Source organism: Conger conger, chromosome 9, assembly GCF_963514075.1.
Source record: "Conger conger chromosome 9, fConCon1.1, whole genome shotgun sequence".
NCBI lineage: Eukaryota > Metazoa > Chordata > Actinopteri > Anguilliformes > Congridae > Conger > Conger conger.
In genome coordinates, this window is record NC_083768.1 from 51,427,354 (window position 1) to 51,454,989 (window position 27,636).

Below are 27,636 nucleotides of genomic sequence, written 5' to 3' on the forward strand. Positions count from 1 at the left end.
GTTTGGCACTGAATGCATCTGCTTCAGGTAGTGCACATTTCCTTATCTAAAAGGGAGCATGATACACCTCCCCGAATAAACAAAAGGAATACCAGAAACCCCCTAGTACCTAGAAGCAAATCCAAATGACAGGTGGTAGCTGGGATAGTGGAGGATGAGCGTAATTTGTATAGTATGCAAGCAAAGCATGCAGAAGCAGTGCAGGCAATGAGCAACACAGGTGATGACAGGTCTCATTGAAAATGAGGATCTGACTACTGGGGGTGACTATTGGTTGGCCACAGTAGAGTTCCCTGACAATACTTGCTCATTTGTGCATGCACCCACACACACACACACACACCCACACACACACACACACACTTAAAAGCATCTTATGAAAACTGTGACACAGACTCTCACACCTTATTCTTGTTTGCTTTTATCTTGGCCATCACAGGCATACGGGTGCTGTTGACAGAAACATGTCATTAACATGTCATTAGCCTGCTGGGTGGATAAGTCAAATGTCTATCCACAAGTTCAAAAACCCAATGAACCCAGGACAGTAAAATTAGAGCATCCATGGCAGTACTGAACCAAGAGCAAATATACAGTGCAATCCGTCAGTATTATTGAAGAATGGTACAATATCTGTTCATCTGGCTCTGTACTCCAGCACATTGGATTTGATATTAAACAATAAATATGAGGTTAAAGTGCAGACAGTCACCTTTAATTTAAGGGTATTTTGGGTGATCCCTGTCAGAATTGCATCCCTTTTTATACACAGTCCCTCCATTTTAGGGGACCAAAAGTAATTGGACACTTGGCTTCTCAGCTGTTTCTGATTAGTCAGGTGTATTCAATAGCTTCCATGGTACAGGTATACAAAACCTTTCAGTATCTAGTCTTTATTCTTGACATGACATACAGAACTGAGGCACCCTAGACTTTATTATATATATGTTAATTTTTTTGTGTGTGTTAGTATAAAATAACACATTTCAGATTTCCAAATATTCATTTTCCAAAAGATTTAATTTTACAGAATCATTTTTGTATTTAAGAAAGTAACATATTACTGCAAGCAATTTACTACTCTTTACATAAAAACTTGATGTCTGAGGCTGTCTGAGTTCAGAAGCAAGGAGCCAACCAAAATCTTTTCAAAAATTTTCTAAATTGGCTTACTGACAATAAAAAGTTGGAAATATCTTTGCTATGAACTGCCACAGGCAAAATTAAGTCAAACAGAGAATAAATTTTTTTTTTTTTAAGTATCCAATGCTAAAATTGGGTACGGCCAGAAAATGACCAAAAATTGTTGCATATTCAACCAAGTAGTTGGTAAGGTGGAAACATTTGAACGTGAAAGAAAACATTTTAAATATTTTTTAAGAAAGCCTCGGGTTTTCATTCCTTCTGTCACAAACTTAACTGTGTGTTTCACATGTCTAAAATAGTAAATAGGATTTGGTAGATAATTTAATTGGTAAAAAATACTTATAAAGAGTTGGTTAAGCAAGAATTGAAATCAGGAGCCTACAGTCTATACATGCACTCAACTGCATTCACTTTGGCACATTATATTCAGATAAAACTTGTATTTATACAAGTAGCATAAAAATGATAACAGTATATAGCTCTCCAGCAAATGTATTTAAATTAATTTCTCGCAAGCAAACTAAGCATCTCAGAAAACAAACTAGATATTACTACAGTGGTGTGAAAAAGTGTTTGCCCCCTTCCTGATTTCTTATTTTTATGCATGTTTGTCACACTTAAATGTTTCAGATCATCAAACAAATTTAAATATTAGTCAAAGACAACGCAAGTAAACACAAAATGCAGTTTTTAAATGAAGGTTTTTATTATTAAGGGAGAAAAAAAATCCAAACCTACATGGCCCTGTGTGAAAAAGTGATTGCCCCCTAAACCTAATAACTGCAATGATACTCTTACAGCGCTGTGGAGGAATTTTGGCCCACTCATCTTTGCAGAATTGTTGTAATTCAGCCACATTGGAGGGTTTTCGAGCATGAACCGCCTTTATAAGGTCATGCCACAGCATCTCAATAGGATTCAGGTCAGGACTTTGACTAGGCCACTCCAAAGTCTTCATTTTGTTTTTCTTCAGCCATTCAGAGGTGGACTTGCTGGTATGTTTTGGATCATTGTCCTGCTGCAGAACCCAAGTTCGTTTCAGCTTGAGGTCACGAACAGATGGCCGGACATTCTCCTTCAGGATTTTTTGGTAGACAGCAGAATTCATGGTTCCATTGAACACAGCAAGTCTTCCAGGTCCTGAAGCAGCAAAACAGCCCCAGACCATCACACTACCTCCACCATATTTTACTGTTGGTATGATGTTCTTTTTCTGAAAAGCGGTGTTACTTTTACGCCAGATGTAATGGGACACACACCTTCCAAAAAGTTCAACTTTTGTCTCGTCAGACCACAGAGTAATTTCCCAAAAGTCTTGGGATCATCAAGATGTTTTCTGGCAAAATCGAGACGAGCCTTAATGTTCTTTTTGCTCAGCAGTGGTTTTCGTCTTGGAACTCTGCCATGCAGGCCATTTTTGCCCAGTCTCTTTCTTATGGTGGAGTCATGAACACTGACCTTAACTGAGGCAAGTGAGGCCTGCAGTTCTTTGGATGTTGTTGTGGGGTCTTTTGTGACCGCTTGGATGAGTCGTTGCTGCACTCTTGGGGTAATTTTGGTCGGCCGGCCACTCCTGGGAAGGTTCACCACTGTTCCATGTTTTCGCCATTTGTGGATAATGGCTCTCACTGTGGTTTGCTGGAGTCCCAAAGCTTTAGAAATGGCTTTATAACCTTTTCCAGACTGATAGATCTCAATTACTTTCTTTCTCATTTGTTCCTGAATTTCTTTAGATCTCGGCATGATGTCTAGCTTTTGAGGATCATTTGGTCGACTTCACTTTGTCAGGCAGGTCCTATTTAAGTGATTTCTTGATTGAAAACAGGTGTGGCAGTAATCACGCCTGGGTGTGGCTAGAGAAATTGAACTCTTTGTGGTTTGATAAACCACAGTTATGTTTTAACAGGGGGGGCAATCACTTTTTCACACAGGGCCATATAGGTTTGGCTTTTTTTTCTCCCTTAACAATAAAAACCTTCATTTAAAAACTGCATTTTGTGTTTACTTGTGTTGTCTTTGACTAATATTTAAATTTGTTTGATGATCTGACATTTAAGTGTGACAAACATGCAAAAAAATAAGAAATCAGGAAGGGACACTTTTTCACACCACTGTAACTATATTATTTCTGTTGCAATTGTTTAATCCTCTGGTAAAATGCAAGTCTCTGCAAATAGTGTTATATTCATGGAATGTTTACATACATGTTTGGAGCTGTTTATGTTTCTTACATTTTGATGTTCTGAATACATCTTGTTAAAATTGGGAAACCACTCATGTTCATTGTTTTTGGTAACCCTTTATGGCCTAGTAGTGGACATAACCAGCACACAATTGATATGTATGATAAGTGGTCATTTTTGATGCTATAATAACTGTAAAACATAAATTAACATATCCAATGTGCAATTTCTGGTCAATTGCCTAATCAAGGCATGTGAGTGAAAATGCACATTTAGGAACCAATAAGCAGGACCAAAATTTCTTATTGGTTCTCAATTCCCAACCCTAGTGATAGAGAAGTCTTTGCATTCAGCTTGTTCTATGTCCAGCCATGTGTTATGACAGTGGTTTTGATGGATCAATTTAATTAGATAGTGTAATTGATTTGCTAAGTAGTAATGGTATTGCTTGTGAGCAATTATAGGCAATTCAAATAGGCGTCAGAGCGACGCTAGTGTATATTAGACTCGCGAAAGTTGTCCTTAGACATTAAGTGCATCATTCTAACCAGGTGTTCTAGTATCGCTGCAGACCTTCGTCTAGACGTGGTAACGTTTGATTTTAAATTGCTAATTTGAACAGCAGGGGTTAGGGCTTGAGCCAGATTGTTTGTCTCTATTGCTGTTAATCACTTCTACTGGTTGCATACCTGTAGAGTGATTGAACGTTTGCCTTAAATAGCTGTGGAATTTGTCAGTAGATTAGCTTTGATTTGGTATTGCTTGTGAGCAATTGTAGGCGATTCAAATAGGCGTGTCAGAGCGACACTCCGTCCCAGTTTGTGATATTATGTGTCACCCCATCCCAGTCTGCTCTCTCCCTCGAAGACACCCCCTGTGACGTGGGCCTCCACGGGGTCGGAACCCTTCAAACCTCAGCTACCCCCCGCTGACCCCCTGTGAGGACTTTGCTGTCACAGGGGGACTATGGAACTGCCAGTCTGCCACTCGGAAGACTGACTTCATCCCCGCATATGCCTCCCTCCAGTCCCTACAATTCCTTGCCCTAATGGAGACCTGGATCACACCTGACAGCACCGCCACTCCCGCTGCCCTCTCATCCTCCTTCTCCTCCGGCCGTGGCGGTGGTACTGGTCTTTTAATTTCCCCCTCATGGAAATTCTCTGTTCTCCCCCTCTCTGACCTGTCCATATCCACTTTTGAATTCCATTCTGTTGCAGTATCCTACCGTACTAACCTTTTCATTGCCGTTATCTATCGTCTTCCAGGGCCCCTGGGAAACTTCCTTGATGAGCTAGACACCCTTCTCAGCTCCTTCCCTGAGGATGGCACCCCACTGATTCTCTTTGGAGACTTCAACATCCACCTTGAAGCCTCCCAGGCTGCTGCCTTCCTACCGCTACTCCACTCCTTCGGCCTCTCCCTGCAACACTCCTCCAACCCACAAGGCGGGCAATGTCCTAGACCTTGTCTTTGTGAGGAACTGCTCATGCTCCGATTTCACGGTTACGCCTCTGCATACATCTGATCACCACTTCATCTCATTCTCCCTCCCTCTTCCTCCCCATCCTCCTCCCCCCCTCCCACCCACACTTCCTCAGCCCGCTGTAACCTCCACTCCCTCTCACCCTCTCACCACCACTGTCACGCCTCACTGCCCCCTCTCGAATCCTTCTCCAAACTCCCCACTGACTCTGCATCTGCCACCCTCCTTTCATCTCTCTCCTCCGCCTTTGACTCTCTCTGTCCCCCTGTCTCAAAGCCACCTCGCACATCCCCTCCCAGTCCTTGGATATCTGACACCCTCCGTACCTCCAGGGCCAGCCTCCGCGCAGCGGAGAGGAAGTGGGGAAAATCCAGAGACCCTTCAGATCTCACAATTTACCAGTCTCTCCTGGCGGCATTCTCTTCTGCTGTCACTGCCGCCAAAGCAAAATACTATCAGACACAAATTCAGAAATCCGCTTCTAACCCCCAGAAACTGTTCTACATTTTCTCCTCTCTCCTCAACGCACCGCCTCCTCCACCTCAGTCCTCCTTCGCTGCTGATGTCTTTGCTGACTTTTTCAATGAGAAGGTCACAGTCATCTGCAGATCCTTTACAACCACGGCCCCCTCTAGGCCCATCCCTTCCTTTTCTACTTTCTCCCCCCTTACAGACTCTGATATTTCTCAACTCCTGCTCTCCCACCGCCCTAAAACCTGTGCCCTTGACCCTATCCCCTCTTCTCTTCTCCAGACTATCACACCTGACATTCTCCCATTTGTCACCTCCCTTGTCAACTCCTCCCTGTCTTCCGGCTGTTTTCCAGCATCCTCCAAGAGGGCCCACATCACTCCATTGCTAAAAAAGCCTACCCTGGATCCCTCCATCATCCAGAACTACCGCCCGGTATCACTTCTTCCTTTTCTTTCTAAAACCATAGAACAAGCTGCTTCTACTCAACTTTCTTCTTTCTTTTCTAACAACAACCTGCTACACCCCCATCAGTCTGGCTTCAGATCGGGCCACTCGACAGGGACCGCGCTCCTCTCCGTCAGTGAGTCGCTCCATGCCGCACGAGCAGCCTCCCTCTCCTCTGTCCTCATTCTTCTAGATCTCTCTGCTGCCTTCGATACTGTGGATCACTCCATTTCCCTCGGGGATACCACACTCACGCCATCACCCAGTGCAAGGAAAAACGGCGTGGTGATGGACAGCAGACTGTCCCTTTCCGAGAACATTGTGGCGGTGACCTGGTCATGCAGGTTCTTCCTATACAACATACGGAGAATCTGCCCCTTTCTCACCCCCTACTCGACCCAGCTCGACCCGCCTGGACTACTGCAATTCCCTCTTGGCTGCCCTCCCAGCGTCCGCCATCAGACCCCTCCAACTTATCCAGAATGCAGCAGCTCGTCTGGTCTTCAACCTTCCCAAATACTCACGTCACCCCCCTGCTCACTTCCCTCCACTGGCTGCCTGTCATGGCTCGCATTAAATTCAAAACATTGGTGCTAGCCTTCCAAGCAGTTAAGGGGTCTTTCCCAGCTTACCTACAAAAAATCATCAGACCCTACACCCCTGCCAGACCTCTTCGTTCAGCCTCCACATGCCGCTTGGCACCTCCCCCTCTCCGAACCTCCACCTCACGCTCACGACTACTGTCTGTTCTGGCTCCACGGGGGTGGAATGAACTCCCCGTTGAGGTCAGAACTGTAGAATCTCTCCTCACCTTCAAGCGCAAACTGAAGACGCACCTCTTCAAGCAGTACCTCTCCCCATCCCTCCCTACCTCCCTGTGAACCTTAATTGTTGTCTTTGTGATTTACGTTGTGTTTCGGTATTTTTAGTTGGCTAGGTAAGCAGTATTTGGATAGTTAAGTTTGGTCACTTTTGCTTTGTTGTTTGTTTATTTGTTGTTTAAAAAAAATAAAAAAATAAAAAAAATAGGCCCTGGTCCTTATCTTTGTTGTACGGGTAGCAATTGAAATTGTACTTCCCTCGAGGGTCTTTCAGCGCACTTATCCCTGGTTATGGGTATGCACTTTGTTGTACGTCGCTCTGGATAAGAGCGTCTGCCAAATGCCAATAATGTAATGTAATGTAATGGGCATCTAGTCCCCCATGAGCTTTATCTTTTTTTATAGTCCCTTTTATTCTCTGTATTCTATTTTTCCAGTAGAATTATAGTGTTAGCCTGTCTGTTGTGTTGAACCAGTGGGTAGTGGGTTGGATTGGAATTTTTTTTTAGAAATTGGAATAAATCATACATTTTTGTTCATATTGTCATTGTGATTGTTGCAGTGTCCAAAGACGGAAATTGGTAATGTCATCAAATGGTTTAAGTCCTCTTCTATTGTTTTTAGTAGTGGCGTGAAAGTGAGATATGAATAACTCTGACAGCTTTGGGGAAACATGTATGTGAAGGTATGTAATGTTGTGGTGAGAGGTAGATGGGGGTTCTGAGATGCAGCATTGCAGCCATCCCTGCTGACTGGAAGGATTGTTCATTTATTCCAGTTTATGGAATAAATGGATATATTAGGATGGATCGATACGATATACAGTACTGTGCAAAAGTTTTAGCCAGGTGTGAAAAAATGCTGTCAAATCAGAATGCTTTCAAAAATAGAAATGTTATTTTGTTCAATTAACAAAATTCATAAACAGAAGAAGTGAATGAACAGAAGAAAAATCTAAATCAAATCAATATTTGGTGTGACCACCCTTTGCCTTCAAAAAAGCATCAGTTCTTCTAGGTATACTTGCACACAGTTTTTGAAGGAACTCGGCAGGCAGGTTGTTCCAAACATCTTGGAGAACTAGCCACAGTTTTTCTGTGGATTTAGGCAGCCTCAAATGCTTCTGTCTGTTCATGTAATCCCAGACGGACTTGATGATGTTGAGATCAGGGCTCTGTGGGGGCCATACCAGCACTTCAAGGACTCGTTGTTCTTTACAATGAAGATAGTTATTAATGTCTTTGGGGTCGTTGTCCTGCTGTAGAATAAATTTGGGGCATTGGATAAGTATCTGCATGTTCCCCAACTCCATTTGCAGAAATTCAGCCTCAAACTTGCAAGGAACCTCCACCATGCTTTACTGTTGCCTGCTGACACTCATTCTTGTACCACTCTCCAGCCCTTTGGCGAACAAAGTGCCTTCTGCTACAGCCAAATATTAAAAATTTTGACTCATCAGTCCAGAGAACCTGCTGCCATTTTTCTGCACCCTAGTTCCTGTGTTTTCGTGCAAAGTTGAGTCGCTTGGCCTTGTTTCCACGTCGGAGGTATGGCATTTTGGCCACAATTCTTCCATGAAGTCCACTTCTGACCAGACTTCTCCGCACAGTAGATGGGTGTACCTGGCTCCCACTGGTTTCTGCCAATTCTGAGCTGATGGCACTGCTGGACATCTTCCGATTGCAAAGGGAAGTAAGCATGATGTGTCTTTCATCTGCTGAAAGACACATCATGCAAGTTTCCTTGGCCGGCCACTGCGTCTACGGTCCTGTTTTATTGTGCTTCTTCAACAGAGCTTGGACAGCACATCTGGAAACCCCTGTGTGCCTTGAAATTCCTGCCTGGGAGAGACCTTGCTGACCTTGTGTCTTGTTGCTGTGCTCAGTCTTGCCATGGTGCCATTAAACTGTCTTCAGCAACCTCTTTTAGCTGTTTGGCTGTTCCTCACCCAGTTTTAACCCTCCTACACAACTAATTCTGTGTCAGTTAATGATTGTGTTTCAACCTACATATTAAATCAATAATCATTAGCTCCTGTTTGGTATAATTGGTTAATTACTCACCTGACTACAGTGGGAGCAATAATTATTTGATCCCTTGCTGATTTTGTAGGTTTGCCCACTTACAAAGAATGGAACTGTGTAGAATTTTAACATTGAGAAACAGAATATCACAAAATAATCCACAATAACAACATCATATACATTTTATAAATGTAATATCATATTTTCACATTAAATAAGTATTTGATCCATAGAACAATAGGAATTAATACTTGGTGGAAAAACCTTTGTTGGCAAGCACAGAGGTTAGACGTTTGTTGTAGTTTTTCACCAGGTTTGCACAGATCTTGGTAGGGATTTTGGTTCCGAGGCTGACGTTGGCAACTCGAAGCTTCAGCTCCCTCCACAGATTTTCGATGGGATTTAGGTCTGGAGACTGGCTAGGCCACTCCAGGACCTTAATATGCTTCTTTTTGAGCCACTCCTTTGTTGCCTTGGCCATATGTTTTGGGTCATTGTCATGTTGGAAGACCCATCCATGACCCATTTTCAGTGCTTTCACCGAGGGTTGGAGGTTGTCGCCCAAAATTTCCTGGTACATGGCCCCATTCATCCTTCCCTCGATAAAGTGAAGTCGTCCTGTCCCCTTACCTGAGAAACACCCCCAAAGCATAAGGTTTCCACCTCTATGCTTCACAGTCGGGACGGTGTTCTAGGGGTTGTCCTCCTCTACTCTACACTACTCTCTTCCTCCAAACACGGCGAGTCGAGTTGAAGCCAAATAGCTCTATTTTGGTCTCATCTGACCACATCACCTTCTCCCAAGCCTCCTCTGGATCATCCAGGTGTTCTTTGGCAAACTTCAGATGGGCCTGTACATGTGCCTTCTTCAGCAGAGGAACCTTGCACGCGCAGCAGGATTTTAATCCTTCACGGTGTAGTGTGTTACTGATGGTTCTCTTCATGACTGTGGTCCCAACTGCCTTCAGGTCATTAACAAGCTCCTCCTGTGGGCAAACTCCCATGACCCCGCCAGCAACCCTGCCAAGGTAAAGAGCTGGTCCACTGTTCCACGACCAGGACGGAATCCACATTGCTCCTCCTGAATCCGAGGTTCGACCATCGGTCGGAGCCTCCTTTCCAGCACCCTAGAGTAAGCTTTCCTGGGGAGGCTGAGGAGTGTGATACCCTGATAATTGGAGCACACCCTCCGGTTCCCCTTCTTGAAAATGGGGACCACCACCCCGGTCTGCCACTCTGCAGGTACTGTCCCCGACCTCCACGCGTCACTGAAGAGGCGTGTCAGCCAAGACAGCCCAACAATGTCCAGAGCCTTCAGCATCTCAGGGCGAATCTCATTCACACCCGGCGACTTGCCGCTGAGGAGCTTTTTGACTACCTCAGCAACTTCCGCCAGGGATATAGGTGCAGACTGCCCCGAGTCTTCGGGCTCTGCTTCTTCCACAGAGGACGTGTTGTCTGGGTTCAGGAGCTCCTCGAAGTGCTCTTTCCACCACCCGACAACATCCCCAGTCTGGGTCAGCAGTTCTCCTCCCCTGCTGAAAACAGCCTGAGACAAGCCCTGCTTTCCCTTTCTGAGTCGTCGAATGGTTTGCCAGAACTCCCTCGAGGCCAACCGAAAGTCCTCCCATACCCGGGTTTTTGCTTCAGTGACTGCCGAAGCCACGGCCCTTCTGGCCACCCAGTACCTGTCTGCTGCTCAACATACACAAGTGGATACGAAAAAAAGCTGTATCTACGTGTGCTTGATAAAAATGCCGGGATTTGTTAGCTAAGTTCCAATCACACATACATTTGCACACGGATTTCCAAAAATATTGATTAATGGGGCCCAATGTGTATAAAGTAATTGTTATCACAGGACATTATCAATTTGGTTGGAATAAGAGATCTCTAATTGGTCTCCAAAATGACAGAGATAGAGTGGTTAGTCGGGCTTCTTTCGGTGTGGGGGGAATGTCACAACCAAAAACAATTTTAAAAAATTGTACAGAACCATACCATTTGGAAAGCAATATTTCAAGAGGTTTAGGACAAATATCCCTTAATAAAGGAAGCCTTCGGTGACTCCACTAAATGTAAAGAACGTATCGGACACAGGGATTTCATCATGGTAATGAGATACATTACTTTGCATCCCCCTGTAAAACTAATCCTGTCCGAATATGGCTTTAGTTCCTTTAGAGTATGCTCTGTGGGATTTGTTGCATGGGAGCTGGTGTAATATTTTTATGTTCCAAATTGCTTTCCAATTTTTTTTTCTTGTATGAAGAGTATATAATTTCCCCTCTTAGTACAGCTTTACCTGTTTCCCAGAGAAGTGTGGATGACATTTCCATAAAGGATTTCCACTCTCTTTTAAAATATATGGGCAATTCCAACATTATGGATGTGACATTTGGACAAAAATGACATGCACAATGTAAGAAATGACTCTCCTTACATCATAAAAAATGTTACTGCATATTATCATAACACCCACTTGACTGAGGGGAAGATAATGGGAAAATAATCTTAAAAATATTAAGCCAAAAAAAAATGGATATGGATTGGATATGATAGATAGATAGATAGATACAAAATTTTAATTTTAGGCATCCAGTAGCTTATACATACACGCATATACACACATATCTCTCACACACATAAAGATCAAAATCACTCACAGAAAAGTAAGAAGTAAAGAGCATGTGAAGTGATTACAAAGGCCTCGTAGGGACTGGCACTGTGATATATTGACCATGATAAGGTGCTATGGCAGATTGTACTTTTGCACTACCACCATTGCACACAAAGTAAATAGTAAACAGTGCAGGGAATTACTGCAAGTTGTGCTTGTTGTTAAGTATACTACGGGCATACAATGAGTGTAAACATAAAATAATTGCTTAACAAAGAATAATAATATAATTAAAGCATAAAAGAGCTTCAGAAGGTCAAATAAAATTATAAAGGTACAGCATGTAGAAAAATCAACAGGGGTAAAAGTGAGGATTACAGTCCAGATTGTGTAGAGGGCTAATACAGCCTGTTAGGACAGTCAGACAGATAATGGATAGAGGATGGTAGACAGGTATGGTAGACAGGATGGTAGACAGATGCAAAAAGACAGGTATTTTGAGGAGACTATTCACTTTCAAACTTAGAATTTTCAAGTCTGTATGAAAATATGATGTAGGAGGTTTGGCTGAACATAAAAATAGCTAAATATTTATATCTTTATCTTGATTTTTATGAGGTGATACACCCATGACAATCTCCTAAGGCAATCAAAAGTTTAGAATCAAGACTTGATACTCAAAGCTCTTATACCTTTACTAAGGAGGACATTTAATACATTTGACTAATCAGAAACTATGAAATTACTTTTTTTTAAATGGGGTACTAACAAAAGGCATGTAATGCCAACATGGATCCCCCAATATGGACCTACCCTCAAATGCCCTCAAATTAGAGATGACAGTCAGCATGTTGATCTCTTATTCATTGTTTAATTTCAAATCCAGTGGGCTGGAGTACAGAGCCAAATGAACTGAAATTGTGCCACTGTCAAAATACTTAAGGACTGAATGGTTCAGGGTGAGGATTCAGTTAATTCCATCAATGTTCAAACACAAATGCATCCCCAACGTTGCCCATGGCCACCTACCGTTTAATAGTGCCTGTGGTTAAAGCACTAATGATCCACTCTAGATCTAAAATCTTGAATGGTATCAGAAGCAGGTGTGTGTCGTTCTGCAGGTCTGTGGCACTTTCTGGGTACATGACGTGATGGGTGGTTCTTCTCCCTACGTCCTTTTCATAGCCCAAAGTGGGAGCTTTGTTCATTCTGCAGAGACAAGATACAGTGGGAGCAATAATTATTTGATCCTTTGCTGATTTTGTAGGTTTGCTCACTTACAAAGAATGGCACTGTGTAGAATTTTAATCATAGGTACATTTTAACATTGAGAGACAGAATATCACAAACTAATCCACAATAACAACATCATATAAATTTTATACATTTATTATCGTATTTTTGCATGAAATAAGTAATGTATCTCATTGCACTCTTAATCTGAACTCATTACCCAAAACACCTGTGTCAACTCGTTACATCATTATGTAGCTGTATAAAAGACACCTGTCCACACAATCAATCAGATTCCAATGTTTCCACCATGGCCAAGACAAAGGAGCTGTCTAAGGACATCAGGGACAAAATTGTAGACCTGCACAAGGCTGGGATGGGCTTCAAGAAAATAAGCAAGCAGCTTGGTGAGAAGTTAACAATGGAGCAATTATTAGAAAATGGAAGAAACACAAAGTCACCGCCAATCTCCCTCGGTCTGGGGCTCCACGCAAGATCTCGCCTCGTGGGATATCAATGATCATGAGAAAGGTCAGGGATCAGCCCAGGACTACACAGGAGGAGCTTGTTAATGACCTGAAGGCAGTTGGGACCACAGTCACGAAGAGAACCATCAGTAACACACTACACCGTGAAGGACTAAAATCCTGCTGCGCGCGCAAGGTTCCTCTGCTGAAGAAGGCACATGTACAGGCCCGTCTGAAGTTTGCCAAAGAACACCTGGATGATCCAGAGGAGGCTTGGGAGAAGGTGATGTGGTCAGATGAGACCAAAATAGAGCTATTTGGCTTCAACTCGACCCGCCGTGTTTGGAGGAAGAGAAATGCTGAGTACAACCCCAAGAACACCATCCCCACTGTGAAGCATGGAGGTGGAAACCTTATGCTTTTGGGGTGTTTCTCAGCTAAGGGAACAGGACGACTTCACTTTATCGAGGGAAGGATGAACGGGGCCATGTACCAGGAAATTTTGGGCGACAACCTCCTTCCCTCAGTGAGAGCACTGAAAATGGGTCGTGGATGGGTCTTCCAACATGACAATGACCCAAAACATACGGCCAAGGCAACAAAGGAGTGGCTCAAAAAGAAGCATATTAAGGTCCTGGAGTGGCCTAGCCAGTCTCCAGACCTAAATCCCATCGGAAATCTGTGGAGGGAGCTGAAGCTTCGAGTTGCCAAGCGACAGCCTCAGAACCTTAAGGATTTGGAGAGGATCTGCAAAGAGGAGTGGACCAAAATCCCTCCCATGATCTGTGCAAACCTGGTGAAAAACTACAACAAACGTCTGACCTCTGTGCTTGCCAACAAAGGTTTCTCCACCAAGTATTAAGTCCTATTGTTCTATGGATCAAATACTTATTTCATGTGAAAATATGATATTAAATTTATAAAATGTATATGATGTTGTTATTGTAGATTATTTTGTGATATTCTGTTTCTCAATGTTAAAATGTACCTATGATTAAAATTCTACACAGTTCCATTCTTCGTAAGTGGGCAAACCTACAAAATCAGCAAGAAATCTAATAATTATTGCTCCCACTGTATATTGCTTTTATAGAATGGTTTGGTACATACACTTCTTGAAATTTATTTTAGTGAATGCAGTTATGATAGCTGCATTTACAGTGCAGTCTGTAAGTATTTGGACAGTGACACATTTGAGTTATTGTCGCTCAGTACTCCAGCAAACAAACAGTTTAAATAAATCAATCACTATGTAGTAAAAGTGCAGACTTTCAGATTTAATTTGAGGGTTTTGACATCCATATTGGGTTAACTATGCAGGAATTTCAGCGCTGTATATACATACATGTTTTGTTTCAAGTGATTGCTGGAGTATATGACAAAAAATGAGTCATTGTCCAAATACAGACTGCACTGTATAGTAGTGGTAAGGTAAATGGTAATGGTTGGAATTTATATAGCGCCTTTATCCAAAGCGCTGTACAATTGATGCTTCTCATTCACCCATTCATACACACACTCACACACACCGACGGCGATTGGCTGCCATGCAAGGCACCGACCAGCTCGTCAGGAGCATTTGGGGGTTAGGTGTCTTGCTCAGGGACACTTCGACACAGCCCAGGCGGGGAATCAAACCGGCAACCCTCCGACTGCCAGACAACTGCTCTTACTGGCTGAGCCATGTCGCCGTGTCACATTTCTCCAAAACAAGAGAGATGACAGGTTCTGTGTTTTTCAGTTATCTGATTTATGTCTAAGTCCCCAGCATTTTTGCCTTTTGTTCTGCTCCATTCATTCTCATTTATTTGTTTCCCCTGTACTCCATTTGTTGTCTCTACCTCCCACTCCTTAGATTTACTTCCTTCCTGTCTCTAGTCATTCATTTCACCTGTTCTTTATCTGTTCCCCAGTTCACACATCTTGTTTCTGTTGCATATATACCAGTCTGTTTCATTTGCTCAATGCCTGGTCTGTTCTGTTTTTGGATATTCCTGATTTGATTTCTGCCTGGCTTTGGACTCTGTGTTTTTGGATTTCGTTTTTTTGTGCCTTCGTCTGTGTGGACTGCCTTCCTGTTTTTTAATTCTGCCTGTCATCTGACCACTCTGTGTGCCCTGTATGTACCCATCTGCCCAGATTTTGACCATTGCCTGTTTCTGGATTGCGTTTTGGATCTGCCCCATGTTAATTAAAGTCTGCCTTTTTTCATCTTCTCCTTGAGTCTGCTCTTGGTTCCTCAGTCCCGAAACCTAGACAAGACACTAACACAAAATTGATTAGCAATAGACTTAGTGGTCAAAATCACACTAATCTGGGGTGAGGATAGTTTTCTTATTTTTCACCTTCAAAATTAAAAAAATGGTACTTCACACTTAATCAAATGTGCGAATGTTTAGATACGAATGTTCAAAATTATATGTTTGTATTCAGTAGAGGAGAGAATAAAGTGTCTTTACTTTAGCTGCTGTCCTATGTTAAGCTGGCCTTGAGATATAGCCCTAATTATCACACGTCAATTTGGGACAAGTTGTCTCAATGACTTTTGTAAAATCTGTTGCATGCCCATAGACCTCAAAAACCCAAACAAAGATATTTTGTGACCCAATACAGCTGGGAGGCGACTTTTAAGGAAATAATAAAACTAAACTGGAGCATCATTGAAAACTATCCTACTCTGTGCGAAGTGTTCAGAGCCCCCAGTCTTCTCTTACAGACGGGCCCCCACTCTTAAGGACAAGCTGGTGCACAGTGATCTGTCTCTTGGCTCCGCAAACCACCCTTAGGCAACCACCCATGTGGGAACTGCAACCAGTGTCTCCACATTGTGAGATCCAACACATTAAAGGACACTCATGGAGTCAGTACATATAGAATACAATCATTCGTCAACTGTAATACCACCTTGTATACAGGCTGGAATGCGAATGTGGTCATTTATATGTTGGATGCACCAAACGTAGATTGAGGGACAGGGTGCCTGAGCATGTGTATGCCATTAGGACGCGTAATGATAAATACCCTATGGCTAAACATTACAAACAGGCTGGCCATTGCAGCCCCAATTCATGGAAAGCCATGGCTATTGAAGAGGTCTGCACTTCTCGGAGGGGAGGTGACCGTCTGAAACATCTACTGCAATGAGAAACATTTTGGATTTTTCAGCTAAAAGCTACAATATTTCCAGGGCTGAATGAGGAAATGGATTATTCCCCTTTTTTGTAATTTGATTTGTTTTGTATTGCCTTTGGAGGGACATTTTTGTAGATTTGTTTAGGTTTGGCGATTTTCCCAGGCTACACTTGTCAATTTGTCTCACATTATGTAAGATTTATATAAGTGTAATGTACCGTTCAGAGGACCCAGATGCAGACCAGGGAGTATGCAAAAACGTTGTGTTTAATCAGTCCAGAATCAAGCCAGGTAAACAGTTCAAACAATGCCAAAATCAAGATGCAAAATAATGGTAAAAAAAAACAAAGCAGGGGTCTATAATCCGAGTCACAGGCTGAATGCAAAAAGGGATAGGCAAAAACAAAGTCATCAATCAAACAAGCAAACAAAACAGAAGGATAAGGCAAACTCGGTGACAATGGCAAAGGGGGTCGTTCTTGAATCTGAACTATACAGGCTTACTATGAATCAGCAACCTGATATTGATCAACTTTCTGACAAAGAACAATGCAGAGTCTGGGGTTTAAATACACGAGGGAAGTTGACAAACTAGGTGGGGCACGGGAATGAGGTGGGCTAAACAAATGGACAACAGGTGAAGAACATAATAGGGTAATGGTACAATAACATGGGGGAAACGAAAATGAGGACTGGATGCACATAGACAAACACTTAATACAGACGGTTCGGGATTTGGGAGTAGACATTTGCATAGAGTTAGGAAACATAGTGATAGTGAGAGACAGGTGCGAACACTACACTGAAACTAAGCAAGTAATCAGTGATAGAACAGAGAGGCGGAGTTACAGAGCAGACTAGAAATGGGAGATAATCATTAGGAAGTTAGTTACGTGTATAAATCTAAATACCAAAAATAAGTGACTGTTAGTTTATTAGTTAGACAGACAGTAAGTGTGTTAATATAATTAGTATTGTACAATATCTATATTAGTAGTTATTAGTAAGTATAGTGCTATACAATATTAAGTAGCGAGAAAAGCAGGAAGAAAGGAAATGCGAGACTGGGAAGGAATCATGGGAAGCCAGAAATCTCAGAAATCACCCGAATAGGGCCACACACAGACAGGGGAGTGACTATGGCTCGAAAACATCCTGACACAGACATAACAGGGGATGACGAAATGCAATGAACAGTAATGGGTGGGAACAGAAAACCAGATAAGATAATGAAAAATGATAAATTACAAGAAATAAACAAATAAACTAACAGACAGAACTAGAAACATAACATATAAGTATGTTATGTGTTATTGGAAAACCATTGTAGTTGTTGTGCTTCAACACTTCTGTAATCGAATATGAAAAAAAAGTCCAGAATAACAGATAGAAAATGGATAGTAGTTGGCTATGTACATATGTAAAGAAAGTTTTTATTTTTGACCCACAGCAGATTGAATTGACTATTGGCAATCACTATGTTTTGGGGATGATATAACAACCCTAATGCACCATTAATAGGTAATATACAGTACTTCATGAGAAAATGTTTAGCTTAGAGAATATGGTGCCTTTAAAAAAAAGGAGATAAATTCAACCTTGCTGCATGCAATGGTTAGATGCTAGGCAGAGGTAGCAATTATATAAACAAACCCCATACAGAAAAATGCCTCCCATGTTTAATTTTGCAGCTGAAAGTCTTTTTGCTCTCACTCTCCTGTTAAATTGACTTTAAGAACGGCAAACGACTTATAAGAACACCAAAATCAACACAACCCCACCCTCAACTTACTGGATGTTTTGATGGAGTTGAAAATGGCTTGTTAGCTCAGAAAAGAGGCAAGCTTCCATACAAGGACCTATTTTGATTTAAAAAAAGCATTCATATGGACATGATGGCCGGAAATATGCACACTTTGCTGTGTGTTGTAAATGGATAAAATTGCAATCCATTTCAAGTGAAAGTGAACATTTAGATGTTCACAGATGATGCTGCTAGGAAGAATGGGATAAATTAAGTTTTTGAATGCTTATATAAGGCGGCACGGATGGTGCAGTGGGTAGCACTGCTGCCTCACAGCAAGGAGGTCCTAGGTTCGAATCCTGGTCGACCGGGGCCTCTCTGTGTGGAGTTTGCATGTTCTCCCCGTGCTTGCTTGGGTTTCCTCTGGGTACTCCGGTTTCCTCCCACAGTCCAAACACATGTAGGTTAGGCTGATTGGAGAGTCTAAAATTGCCCATAAGTATGAGTGTGTGAGTGAATTGTGTGTGCCCTGCGATGGACTGGCGACCTGTCCAGGGTGTATACCTGCCTTTCACCCAATGTATGCTGGGATAGGCTCCAGCCCCCCTGCGAAACTGTTCAGGATAAGCGGGTTTGGAAAATGAATGAATGAATGAATGGATGGATGCTTATATAAATGAAAGATTTTTCAGTTTTTTAGTCATTGAGTCATTTTGAGTTATTGAGTGTAGACTGATGGGTAAAAATGGCATTTAAAATTTAATCTACAACACATTAAAGTTGATAAAAAGTGAAAGAGTAAAAGTAACTGTAGAAACTTAAAAAAATGTATGGTATACTTTAGGGTGTCCTAAAGCAGGGGGTTCAGATGCTGCCTTTGTTTTATTAGAGAGATTAGAGAGATAAAGGAACAGATGGCCTTATTAGCTTCATAAGAATCCCCTAAAGGCTAGGAGAGCTAATGTGCAGCCTCAATATGTATTGAACATAGAAACATTTCAACACTGAAAATCATATTCTGTCATAGCAAAAAGATAAAGCCAAAAGGTTCAATACAGTGGCTTTATTTGTTCATGGAATAGCTAAATAAACAAGAGGAAATCTAATGTAATTATACCACATAAATATTCTATCAATATCTGTAACTAAATATGGAATACGAGCTTACCATTGGTTTTACACATGGAGATGTCCCTTTCAATATTCAGTGGTCATTTATTGTCTAATAAGCCCACATTAAATGTAAATAATGCCCTCACACAGGCAGAGAATAAATCAGTGATACAAATAGAATTCACATTTTCCCCAATTGTCCTTAGAAAACAAGGTTACGTCATTGTATACCAGTGAACCTGTATGCCGATCAAATGTACATTTTCTGTTCCCCTTCAATCAGTATTCCTCACATCCATGCACATCCTCATTTGACACCAGCCCTCCAAAAACAGTAGTTTATACTAGGGATGTGCATGACAGGCATGTGTGAATAAAACACTTCAAATTGATTGGTTTATGATAGCCCTTTGCTACTTGTTTAGCCTCGCCTCTATCTTGTACGTCTGCCAAGATTGTAGATAAGCAAAAAAATGTATTACTTAATAAAAAACATTGAAACAAGAGAATGCATTGAAATAAATGTTTTCTATGTTTGATCATAGCATACAGATTATCATCTGTGTTGTTGTGTTATGTACTAAATACAGCCTTTTTAAATTTGAATCAAGAATGCTAATAATTCTGTAGTATATGCTAGTTTATGTATGTATGTGCTAGATTAGGTCAGGCTGAGTCAGTCACCTTATGACAAAGTCATTGGAGTCGATGAGGGCTCCATAATGGGATCCCTTGAGATTCGCAGAATTTCCTACAACAGCACAAGTCCTGCAACGATTGGGCCCTGAGTCCATGTAGTGCTTCTCACCAGGGATGACCTGGAATAATCTCTGCACCACCTCTTTGTAGTTGGCTGGGGTTTTGCGGCGGGTCTGTAGCCCCTGGTGACACACAAAAGTTACTCTCAGCTGCGAGTGAATCATGAGTGAATCAACAAGAGGAACAGTAGCTATCAAAGCAGCACAATGCTGTTGGGGAAGTGAAGTTTAAGGTGAAATATGGTCAATTTCGAAATCCAGCAATTCGGAACAGCCTCGTTTAATGTTCGGCACTCTGAATAGCAAGCAAAAGCGCATCGACTGTTAAATCTGCATTCTTGACTCCCTGAATGTGTTAGTGTGAATAAGCCATCCAAGTCAAGGAAAGCCCACATTTTATGTGCTTGCCCTCAAAGGGGCACAGCTGGACTCTGCAAGGTGCAGAGGAGGCAGAACTGTCTTAGCTGGAACTGGCAATCTACTTATTAAAGTTCCCTTATGTTGTTAGAAGCAGACTGAGTAGTATGATATTGTCATCAAAAGACTTTAGTCTCTCTTTTTTTTTTTGTTCAATACAGTCAGTTGCAACCTGCACCTTCAAGAAACATGTGTTCCATGTAACCAAACCAAATAGCACTGTGTCTGCTCAAAGCTGGAATTACTTATAAAAATGCAGATTCCAACCAAGAGCAGGGTACTTAAACACATGGGCAATAAGAGAGTTTCCTGAAATAATAATCAATTCTCTCAAAAGCAATATTCACAGTAGTTATCCGGCATTCCCTCTCTTGGAAAAAAGTGAATGCACCTGCCAAAACAGCCCATATGAGAGTTCAACAGTGCCATCATGACCTGTTGGCTAGCAACTGTATGGGCACATTAAGTCCCGGAATAAGTTAAGGTGCAGAGGCATCCAAGGTCTCACTATGTGTCACTATGTTGTGACCCTCTGTTACACAACATTTCTCATTGTGTTTGGATATCTTGACTGGCAATTGAAAAGGTGTTCCCTGGACTTCCTCAAATTACATGCAGTGCTTTTCCCCTTAATGTTCCACTTACGTGAACTGAAAGGCAACTCATTACCAACAGTGTCTCTACCAAATCATGCACAGCATGCAGGGCCTCTGTCTCTGGTGACAGGAAACCAGATGACCCAGTGGAATCCTCTTTGGCTTGTGTAGCTGGGGTTCTTTGGGTGGGACTGCTGGCAGCAGTCCTTTAGGTCTGTTCCCATTGATAGGGCCTTTACTTCACAGCAACATGCGAGGAAAAAACAAGGGGAAGTAATAGTAGCACCGCACATGGTAATTACAGTCAGTCCATGTAAGGGAAGTTTTCAGTTCACAGAATTGCCAATTTAATTAAGTACAGGAACAGGGCAGACCTGCCCACAGGTGTACAAGGACTGCTTTTGAAGGCACCTGCAATCAGGAACAGGGACTTAACCATGGTTCTAAAAACAAATGTGGGAGGGATGTGGAGGGAGCCAGTTTTACCTCCATGAACACTAGTTTGTTTACTGGCTGTCCGTTAGCAGCAGTGGGGGCCAGAAATCAGCAGACCTGAAAGATGACAGAACACCTTCTTGCTTCTTTCGGGCATTGATTCCCATTAACCACGCCTGCCTCATTTCGGTCCCAGGATCAAAGACCACAGTCATAGTGGCTTCCTCTCTGGGCAGAGGGCATGATGGCCCCTGGAAGGCACCCAGTCCATCATTATGGTACTTAAACACATGGGCAATAAGAGAGTTTCCTGAAATAATAATCAATTCTCTCAAAAGCAATATTCACAGTAGTTATCCGGCATTCCCTCTCTTGGAAAAAAGTGAATGCACCTGCCAAAACAGCCCATATGAGAGTTCAACAGTGCCATCATGACCTGTTGGCTAGCAACTGTATGGGCACATTAAGTCCCGGAATAAGTTAAGGTGCAGAGGCATCCAAGGTCTCACTATGTGTCACTATGTTGTGACCCTCTGTTACACAACATTTCTCATTGTGTTTGGATATCTTGACTGGCAATTGAAAAGGTGTTCCCTGGACTTCCTCAAATTACATGCAGTGCTTTTCCCCTTAATGTTCCACTTACGTGAACTGAAAGGCAACTCATTACCAACAGTGTCTCTACCAAATCATGCACAGCATGCAGGGCCTCTGTCTCTGGTGACAGGAAACCAGATGACCCAGTGGAATCCTCTTTGGCTTGTGTAGCTGGGGTTCTTTGGGTGGGACTGCTGGCAGCAGTCCTTTAGGTCTGTTCCCATTGATAGGGCCTTTACTTCACAGCAACATGCGAGGAAAAAACAAGGGGAAGTAATAGTAGCACCGCACATGGTAATTACAGTCAGTCCATGTAAGGGAAGTTTTCAGTTCACAGAATTGCCAATTTAATTAAGTACAGGAACAGGGCAGACCTGCCCACAGGTGTACAAGGACTGCTTTTGAAGGCACCTGCAATCAGGAACAGGGACTTAACCATGGTTCTAAAAACAAATGTGGGAGGGATGTGGAGGGAGCCAGTTTTACCTCCATGAACACTAGTTTGTTTACTGGCTGTCCGTTAGCAGCAGTGGGGGCCAGAAATCAGCAGACCTGAAAGATGACAGAACACCTTCTTGCTTCTTTCGGGCATTGATTCCCATTAACCACGCCTGCCTCATTTCGGTCCCAGGATCAAAGACCACAGTCATAGTGGCTTCCTCTCTGGGCAGAGGGCATGATGGCCCCTGGAAGGCACCCAGTCCATCATTATGGTACTTAAACACATGGGCAATAAGAGAGTTTCCTGAAATAATAATCAATTCTCTCAAAAGCAATATTCACAGTAGTTATCCGGCATTCCCTCTCTTGGAAAAAAGTGAATGCACCTGCCAAAACAGCCCATATGAGAGTTCAACAGTGCCATCATGACCTGTTGGCTAGCAACTGTATGGGCACATTAAGTCCCGGAATAAGTTAAGGTGCAGAGGCATCCAAGGTCTCACTATGTGTCACTATGTTGTGACCCTCTGTTACACAACATTTCTCATTGTGTTTGGATATCTTGACTGGCAATTGAAAAGGTGTTCCCTGGACTTCCTCAAATTACATGCAGTGCTTTTCCCCTTAATGTTCCACTTACGTGAACTGAAAGGCAACTCATTACCAACAGTGTCTCTACCAAATCATGCACAGCATGCAGGGCCTCTGTCTCTGGTGACAGGAAACCAGATGACCCAGTGGAATCCTCTTTGGCTTGTGTAGCTGGGGTTCTTTGGGTGGGACTGCTGGCAGCAGTCCTTTAGGTCTGTTCCCATTGATAGGGCCTTTACTTCACAGCAACATGCGAGGAAAAAACAAGGGGAAGTAATAGTAGCACCGCACATGGTAATTACAGTCAGTCCATGTAAGGGAAGTTTTCAGTTCACAGAATTGCCAATTTAATTAAGTACAGGAACAGGGCAGACCTGCCCACAGGTGTACAAGGACTGCTTTTGAAGGCACCTGCAATCAGGAACAGGGACTTAACCACGGTTCTAAAAACAAATGTGGGAGGGATGTGGAGGGAGCCAGTTTTACCTCCATGAACACTAGTTTGTTTACTGGCTGTCCGTTAGCAGCAGTGGGGGCCAGAAATCAGCAGACCTGAAAGATGACAGAACACCTTCTTGCTTCTTTCGGGCATTGATTCCCATTAACCACGCCTGCCTCATTTCGGTCCCAGGATCAAAGACCACAGTCATAGTGGCTTCCTCTCTGGGCAGAGGGCATGATGGCCCCTGGAAGGCACCCAGTCCATCATTATGGTACTTAAACACATGGGCAATAAGAGAGTTTCCTGAAATAATAATCAATTCTCTCAAAAGCAATATTCACAGTAGTTATCCGGCATTCCCTCTCTTGGAAAAAAGTGAATGCACCTGCCAAAACAGCCCATATGAGAGTTCAACAGTGCCATCATGACCTGTTGGCTAGCAACTGTATGGGCACATTAAGTCCCGGAATAAGTTAAGGTGCAGAGGCATCCAAGGTCTCACTATGTGTCACTATGTTGTGACCCTCTGTTACACAACATTTCTCATTGTGTTTGGATATCTTGACTGGCAATTGAAAAGGTGTTCCCTGGACTTCCTCAAATTACATGCAGTGCTTTTCCCCTTAATGTTCCACTTACGTGAACTGAAAGGCAACTCATTACCAACAGTGTCTCTACCAAATCATGCACAGCATGCAGGGCCTCTGTCTCTGGTGACAGGAAACCAGATGACCCAGTGGAATCCTCTTTGGCTTGTGTAGCTGGGGTTCTTTGGGTGGGACTGCTGGCAGCAGTCCTTTAGGTCTGTTCCCATTGATAGGGCCTTTACTTCACAGCAACATGCGAGGAAAAAACAAGGGGAAGTAATAGTAGCACCGCACATGGTAATTACAGTCAGTCCATGTAAGGGAAGTTTTCAGTTCACAGAATTGCCAATTTAATTAAGTACAGGAACAGGGCAGACCTGCCCACAGGTGTACAAGGACTGCTTTTGAAGGCACCTGCAATCAGGAACAGGGACTTAACCACGGTTCTAAAAACAAATGTGGGAGGGATGTGGAGGGAGCCAGTTTTACCTCCATGAACACTAGTTTGTTTACTGGCTGTCCGTTAGCAGCAGTGGGGGCCAGAAATCAGCAGACCTGAAAGATGACAGAACACCTTCTTGCTTCTTTCGGGCATTGATTCCCATTAACCACGCCTGCCTCATTTCGGTCCCAGGATCAAAGACCACAGTCATAGTGGCTTCCTCTCTGGGCAGAGGGCATGATGGCCCCTGGAAGGCACCCAGTCCATCATTATCCCACCCATTCCCTGGATGACATGCATGGGTGAAGTTTAAGGGTGTGATGACTGGGGGATGGAGCAGCCAGTGTAGGCAAAGCCAGGGCTCCAAATGTAAGCTGGCTACCTTACTTTGGAGGGCAAGGCTGGCTGGGAGAGAGATTAGGCCTTGTGGGGTCATAAAACGGTCAGGGGTTGATTTCCTGTACCATCTTAAGCAGGACCCCTGACCACAGGGCGGGGCTTACTTGGGTGCCCCCCCCCCCCGGTGAGATCCCTGGTGTGTGGCTTTCCAGACGCAGTGTTGTCAGGGAGTGTCCTGGACAACATTCCAGCCCGGCATTTCCTCTGATCTCCCACTCTTCAGTCCAACTGACTCTGCGCAGGGGAATGTGAGCAGCAATGTCCCGGTGTCTGGGTGGACATGGGAGGGGGGCCATGCTCTCTGTATATGGCTTAGTAGCCAATCCCACAGAGCAGTCTTTTTCCTGCTGAGTGGCTGCCTGCAGATCCTCCAGAATCTGCAGAAATAGGAGACAGGCTGATGGAGATTGGGCTGGATCCTCCACAGGGGAAGATGTGGGGTCCACAGGGGGATTGGGCAGTGTCCACACTCTGGATGAAGTTGATCAGAGGGTTGACTTCGGCTCCTGGATCCCGCAGGATTCTCAGAGGAGCCCGTCCGTATGCGAGTGCTCTGCCCTCCTGGAATAAACACTGTATTCTCCTTCCACGGGTAGGAAAGGGAGCTATCCTGGTCCCTCCATGTTTGCGCTTGCATGCAGTGGAGCCTGGAGCAATGAGCACTGATGTTCCACTCGGATCACACCCCAGAGCAAGGGAATACAGTATTTTATTTAGGACTTTAATAGTTCCTCAAGGCCTGGGTAGCATCGAAGGAATAAGTCCCGCCTTATCTCAAAAGCAATACATTCTGTGCAACCCATTTGAAATTAACAGTATAAGCCAGTATATCTCTCATATCTTTTCTAACTGGTACTTGTCTATGTCTGTTACTTTTTTGTTTTAGGTGGTTTAAATTTAGACATAGATTTTTATGTTGTAACTTAATCTCAATTTCCTTGTGAGTTGTGGATACACTTTGATCCAACAGGTTGCTTTGTTGCCTATCAATGAATTCAGCAATTTATTTGATAATTGACAATCTTTTGGTAATTATGAACTAAGTACATTGAATACATTTACTTTACATGTTGGATAAGTGAAGGGTATTAACAGTTGATGCACCATATTTCACCTTAAACTTTACTTCCCCAGCAATGCACAAAGCATATCTTCTTTAACCTCAGACAAAGGGAAGGTTATATTTATATGTTTTTTCACCACCCTTAAAACACCCCTGAGAAACAGCTGAGAAACAGCTCTCTAGATGACAGAATGTGTAATTATGGGAGATCTTGCCATTATACTGGAGTGGCATTTGCATTAGAACTCTTTCAGAAACCATATGAAAGCTTATTTGGGCTCTGAAGAGAACCTGGGCATTGAAACAGCTTCAATCAGCATCACGTTTGGTATGTTTAAATCCAAGTTAAGTATATCCAGTCAAATAAAAAGCAGCAGGGACTAATTTTGTTGTAATTGTAATCCAACAACATTGTAATAGTTAAAAACAAGATAAACCTTGCTTTTGGATCTCTGAGGGTTTATTAATTGCACTCAAGTAAAAAAAAATCTTCATAGTAATCAAAGGGGTTATATACTGGAGCTTGTGGTTCTGCTGGTAATTATAACTGTACTCCATATTATGCATTTTTTCTTATGTATGTGTTTTAATGCATTCCTGCTGAACTTTCGCTTCAGATAAGATAATGATAAGCGTGTCATATCTAATGAGCATGTGTACTTTTTTAATGGTGGCTAAAACACAAATTTAAATCCCTTTGTCTTTTTGTAAAAAAAACTAATCAAATAAATTCATTGTCCATCACTTTTCTTCGGGGGGCAATATTTCATGCAATTCTGTTTCATGCATTCATCATATCAATACTCAAAATATAAATTCATTATATACTGTATCTCAACCACTAACATACTACCGTACCATAACAAACCAGACCACAACTTCAGGTGCAAATTAAAGTTTTTGGAAAAGAGGTGCTTATATGAACCCCTGGGATTAGGAGAACTGTGTGGATTGGTAGAGATCCATGTTTTTGCATGTGCTTACCTGCCACCACTTATAGGTTTTCTCAGAAAGCATGGTGTTATTCGGTGACATGAGTGGTGGTATCGACTTATTAAAGAGTTCCATGAACCAGGAGTCTTCGTCCTCTACAGAGATACACTGGCTACAGGCACACAGTGACTTGGAAACAGGTGTGCCCACCTGCCATAATTTGAAAAAGTATGATGATGTGATGCTGTAGTTGTAGCTGAATAAAAGGATGGTGATGGTAGTGAGGCAGAACAGCACAGTGAAAAGCCTGCTTTTCGGTTGCTTGAGGATCATCATTTTGTAAATGATAAGTGTTTAGGGATTGCAAAATGTTAAATAAGAAGGAAAGCTTCCTCTATTGAGGTTTCGACTTGCATCAGAAAATAAGTGCATGACAGGAATGTCATCCTGTTATAACAGTTCTCAGGCAAACACTTACAGTTTATAATTTGGGGTTTTCTGTATGATGATGACTGTATGGAATGTAATTACAGTGTTGTAGATTACAATATATATACAACCAATGTATGAACAGGTAGGAAAATATGTTGGTTTGAAGTGTAAGCATGAGACTCAATCAACAGCATCTTAAGAAATAGATTTTCTGTCCTGTGTTAAAAAACTGTTCATCTTTAAAAATATATAAATATATGCGGCATATTTTTTTCCCAATGTGGTAAATACTTGTCCTCTTCTTTTTCAGAAATGGGATTCCTTGGAAGGTAATGATCTATTTGCTTCCGGTCAGGCAGATCTGGGGTGGGAGTCTTGTTTTTGGCTAAATGAGGTCAAGGGGTGGTGAATCTATAGCCATACTTAAAATCATCCACCTAGAAAGAAAACAAATAAGATTCAATACACTCAAGAAATACTATGGTGGAGTAACAGTAATGAACCTGGAGAATTCCCAACAGAGGGGATTGCTCTCCAATGAATCCATTCACAAACCAAAAATAATTGATCTTATTTCCAGCCAGAACTAATTGCTATGGTGCATAGCTACACTATA

The 27,636-nt window shown here is 42.5% G+C and overlaps 1 protein-coding gene across 1 annotated transcript in view; it reads right to left on the reverse strand.

The window, feature by feature from the left end:
- Window positions 1-27,636, reverse strand: part of LOC133137233 (CMP-N-acetylneuraminate-beta-galactosamide-alpha-2,3-sialyltransferase 1-like) — a 40,870-nt gene that overhangs the window by 2,574 nt on the left and 10,660 nt on the right. Inside the window, exons 2-5 of the mRNA XM_061255370.1 lie at window positions 26,640-27,457; window positions 19,572-19,768; window positions 12,228-12,407; window positions 405-450 (exon numbers count right to left, since the gene is read on the reverse strand). Coding sequence (XP_061111354.1) covers window positions 405-450; window positions 12,228-12,407; window positions 19,572-19,768; window positions 26,640-26,924 — 708 coding nt within the window. The 5' untranslated portion in view covers window positions 26,925-27,457. The remainder of the gene's footprint in view (window positions 1-404; window positions 451-12,227; window positions 12,408-19,571; window positions 19,769-26,639; window positions 27,458-27,636) is intronic.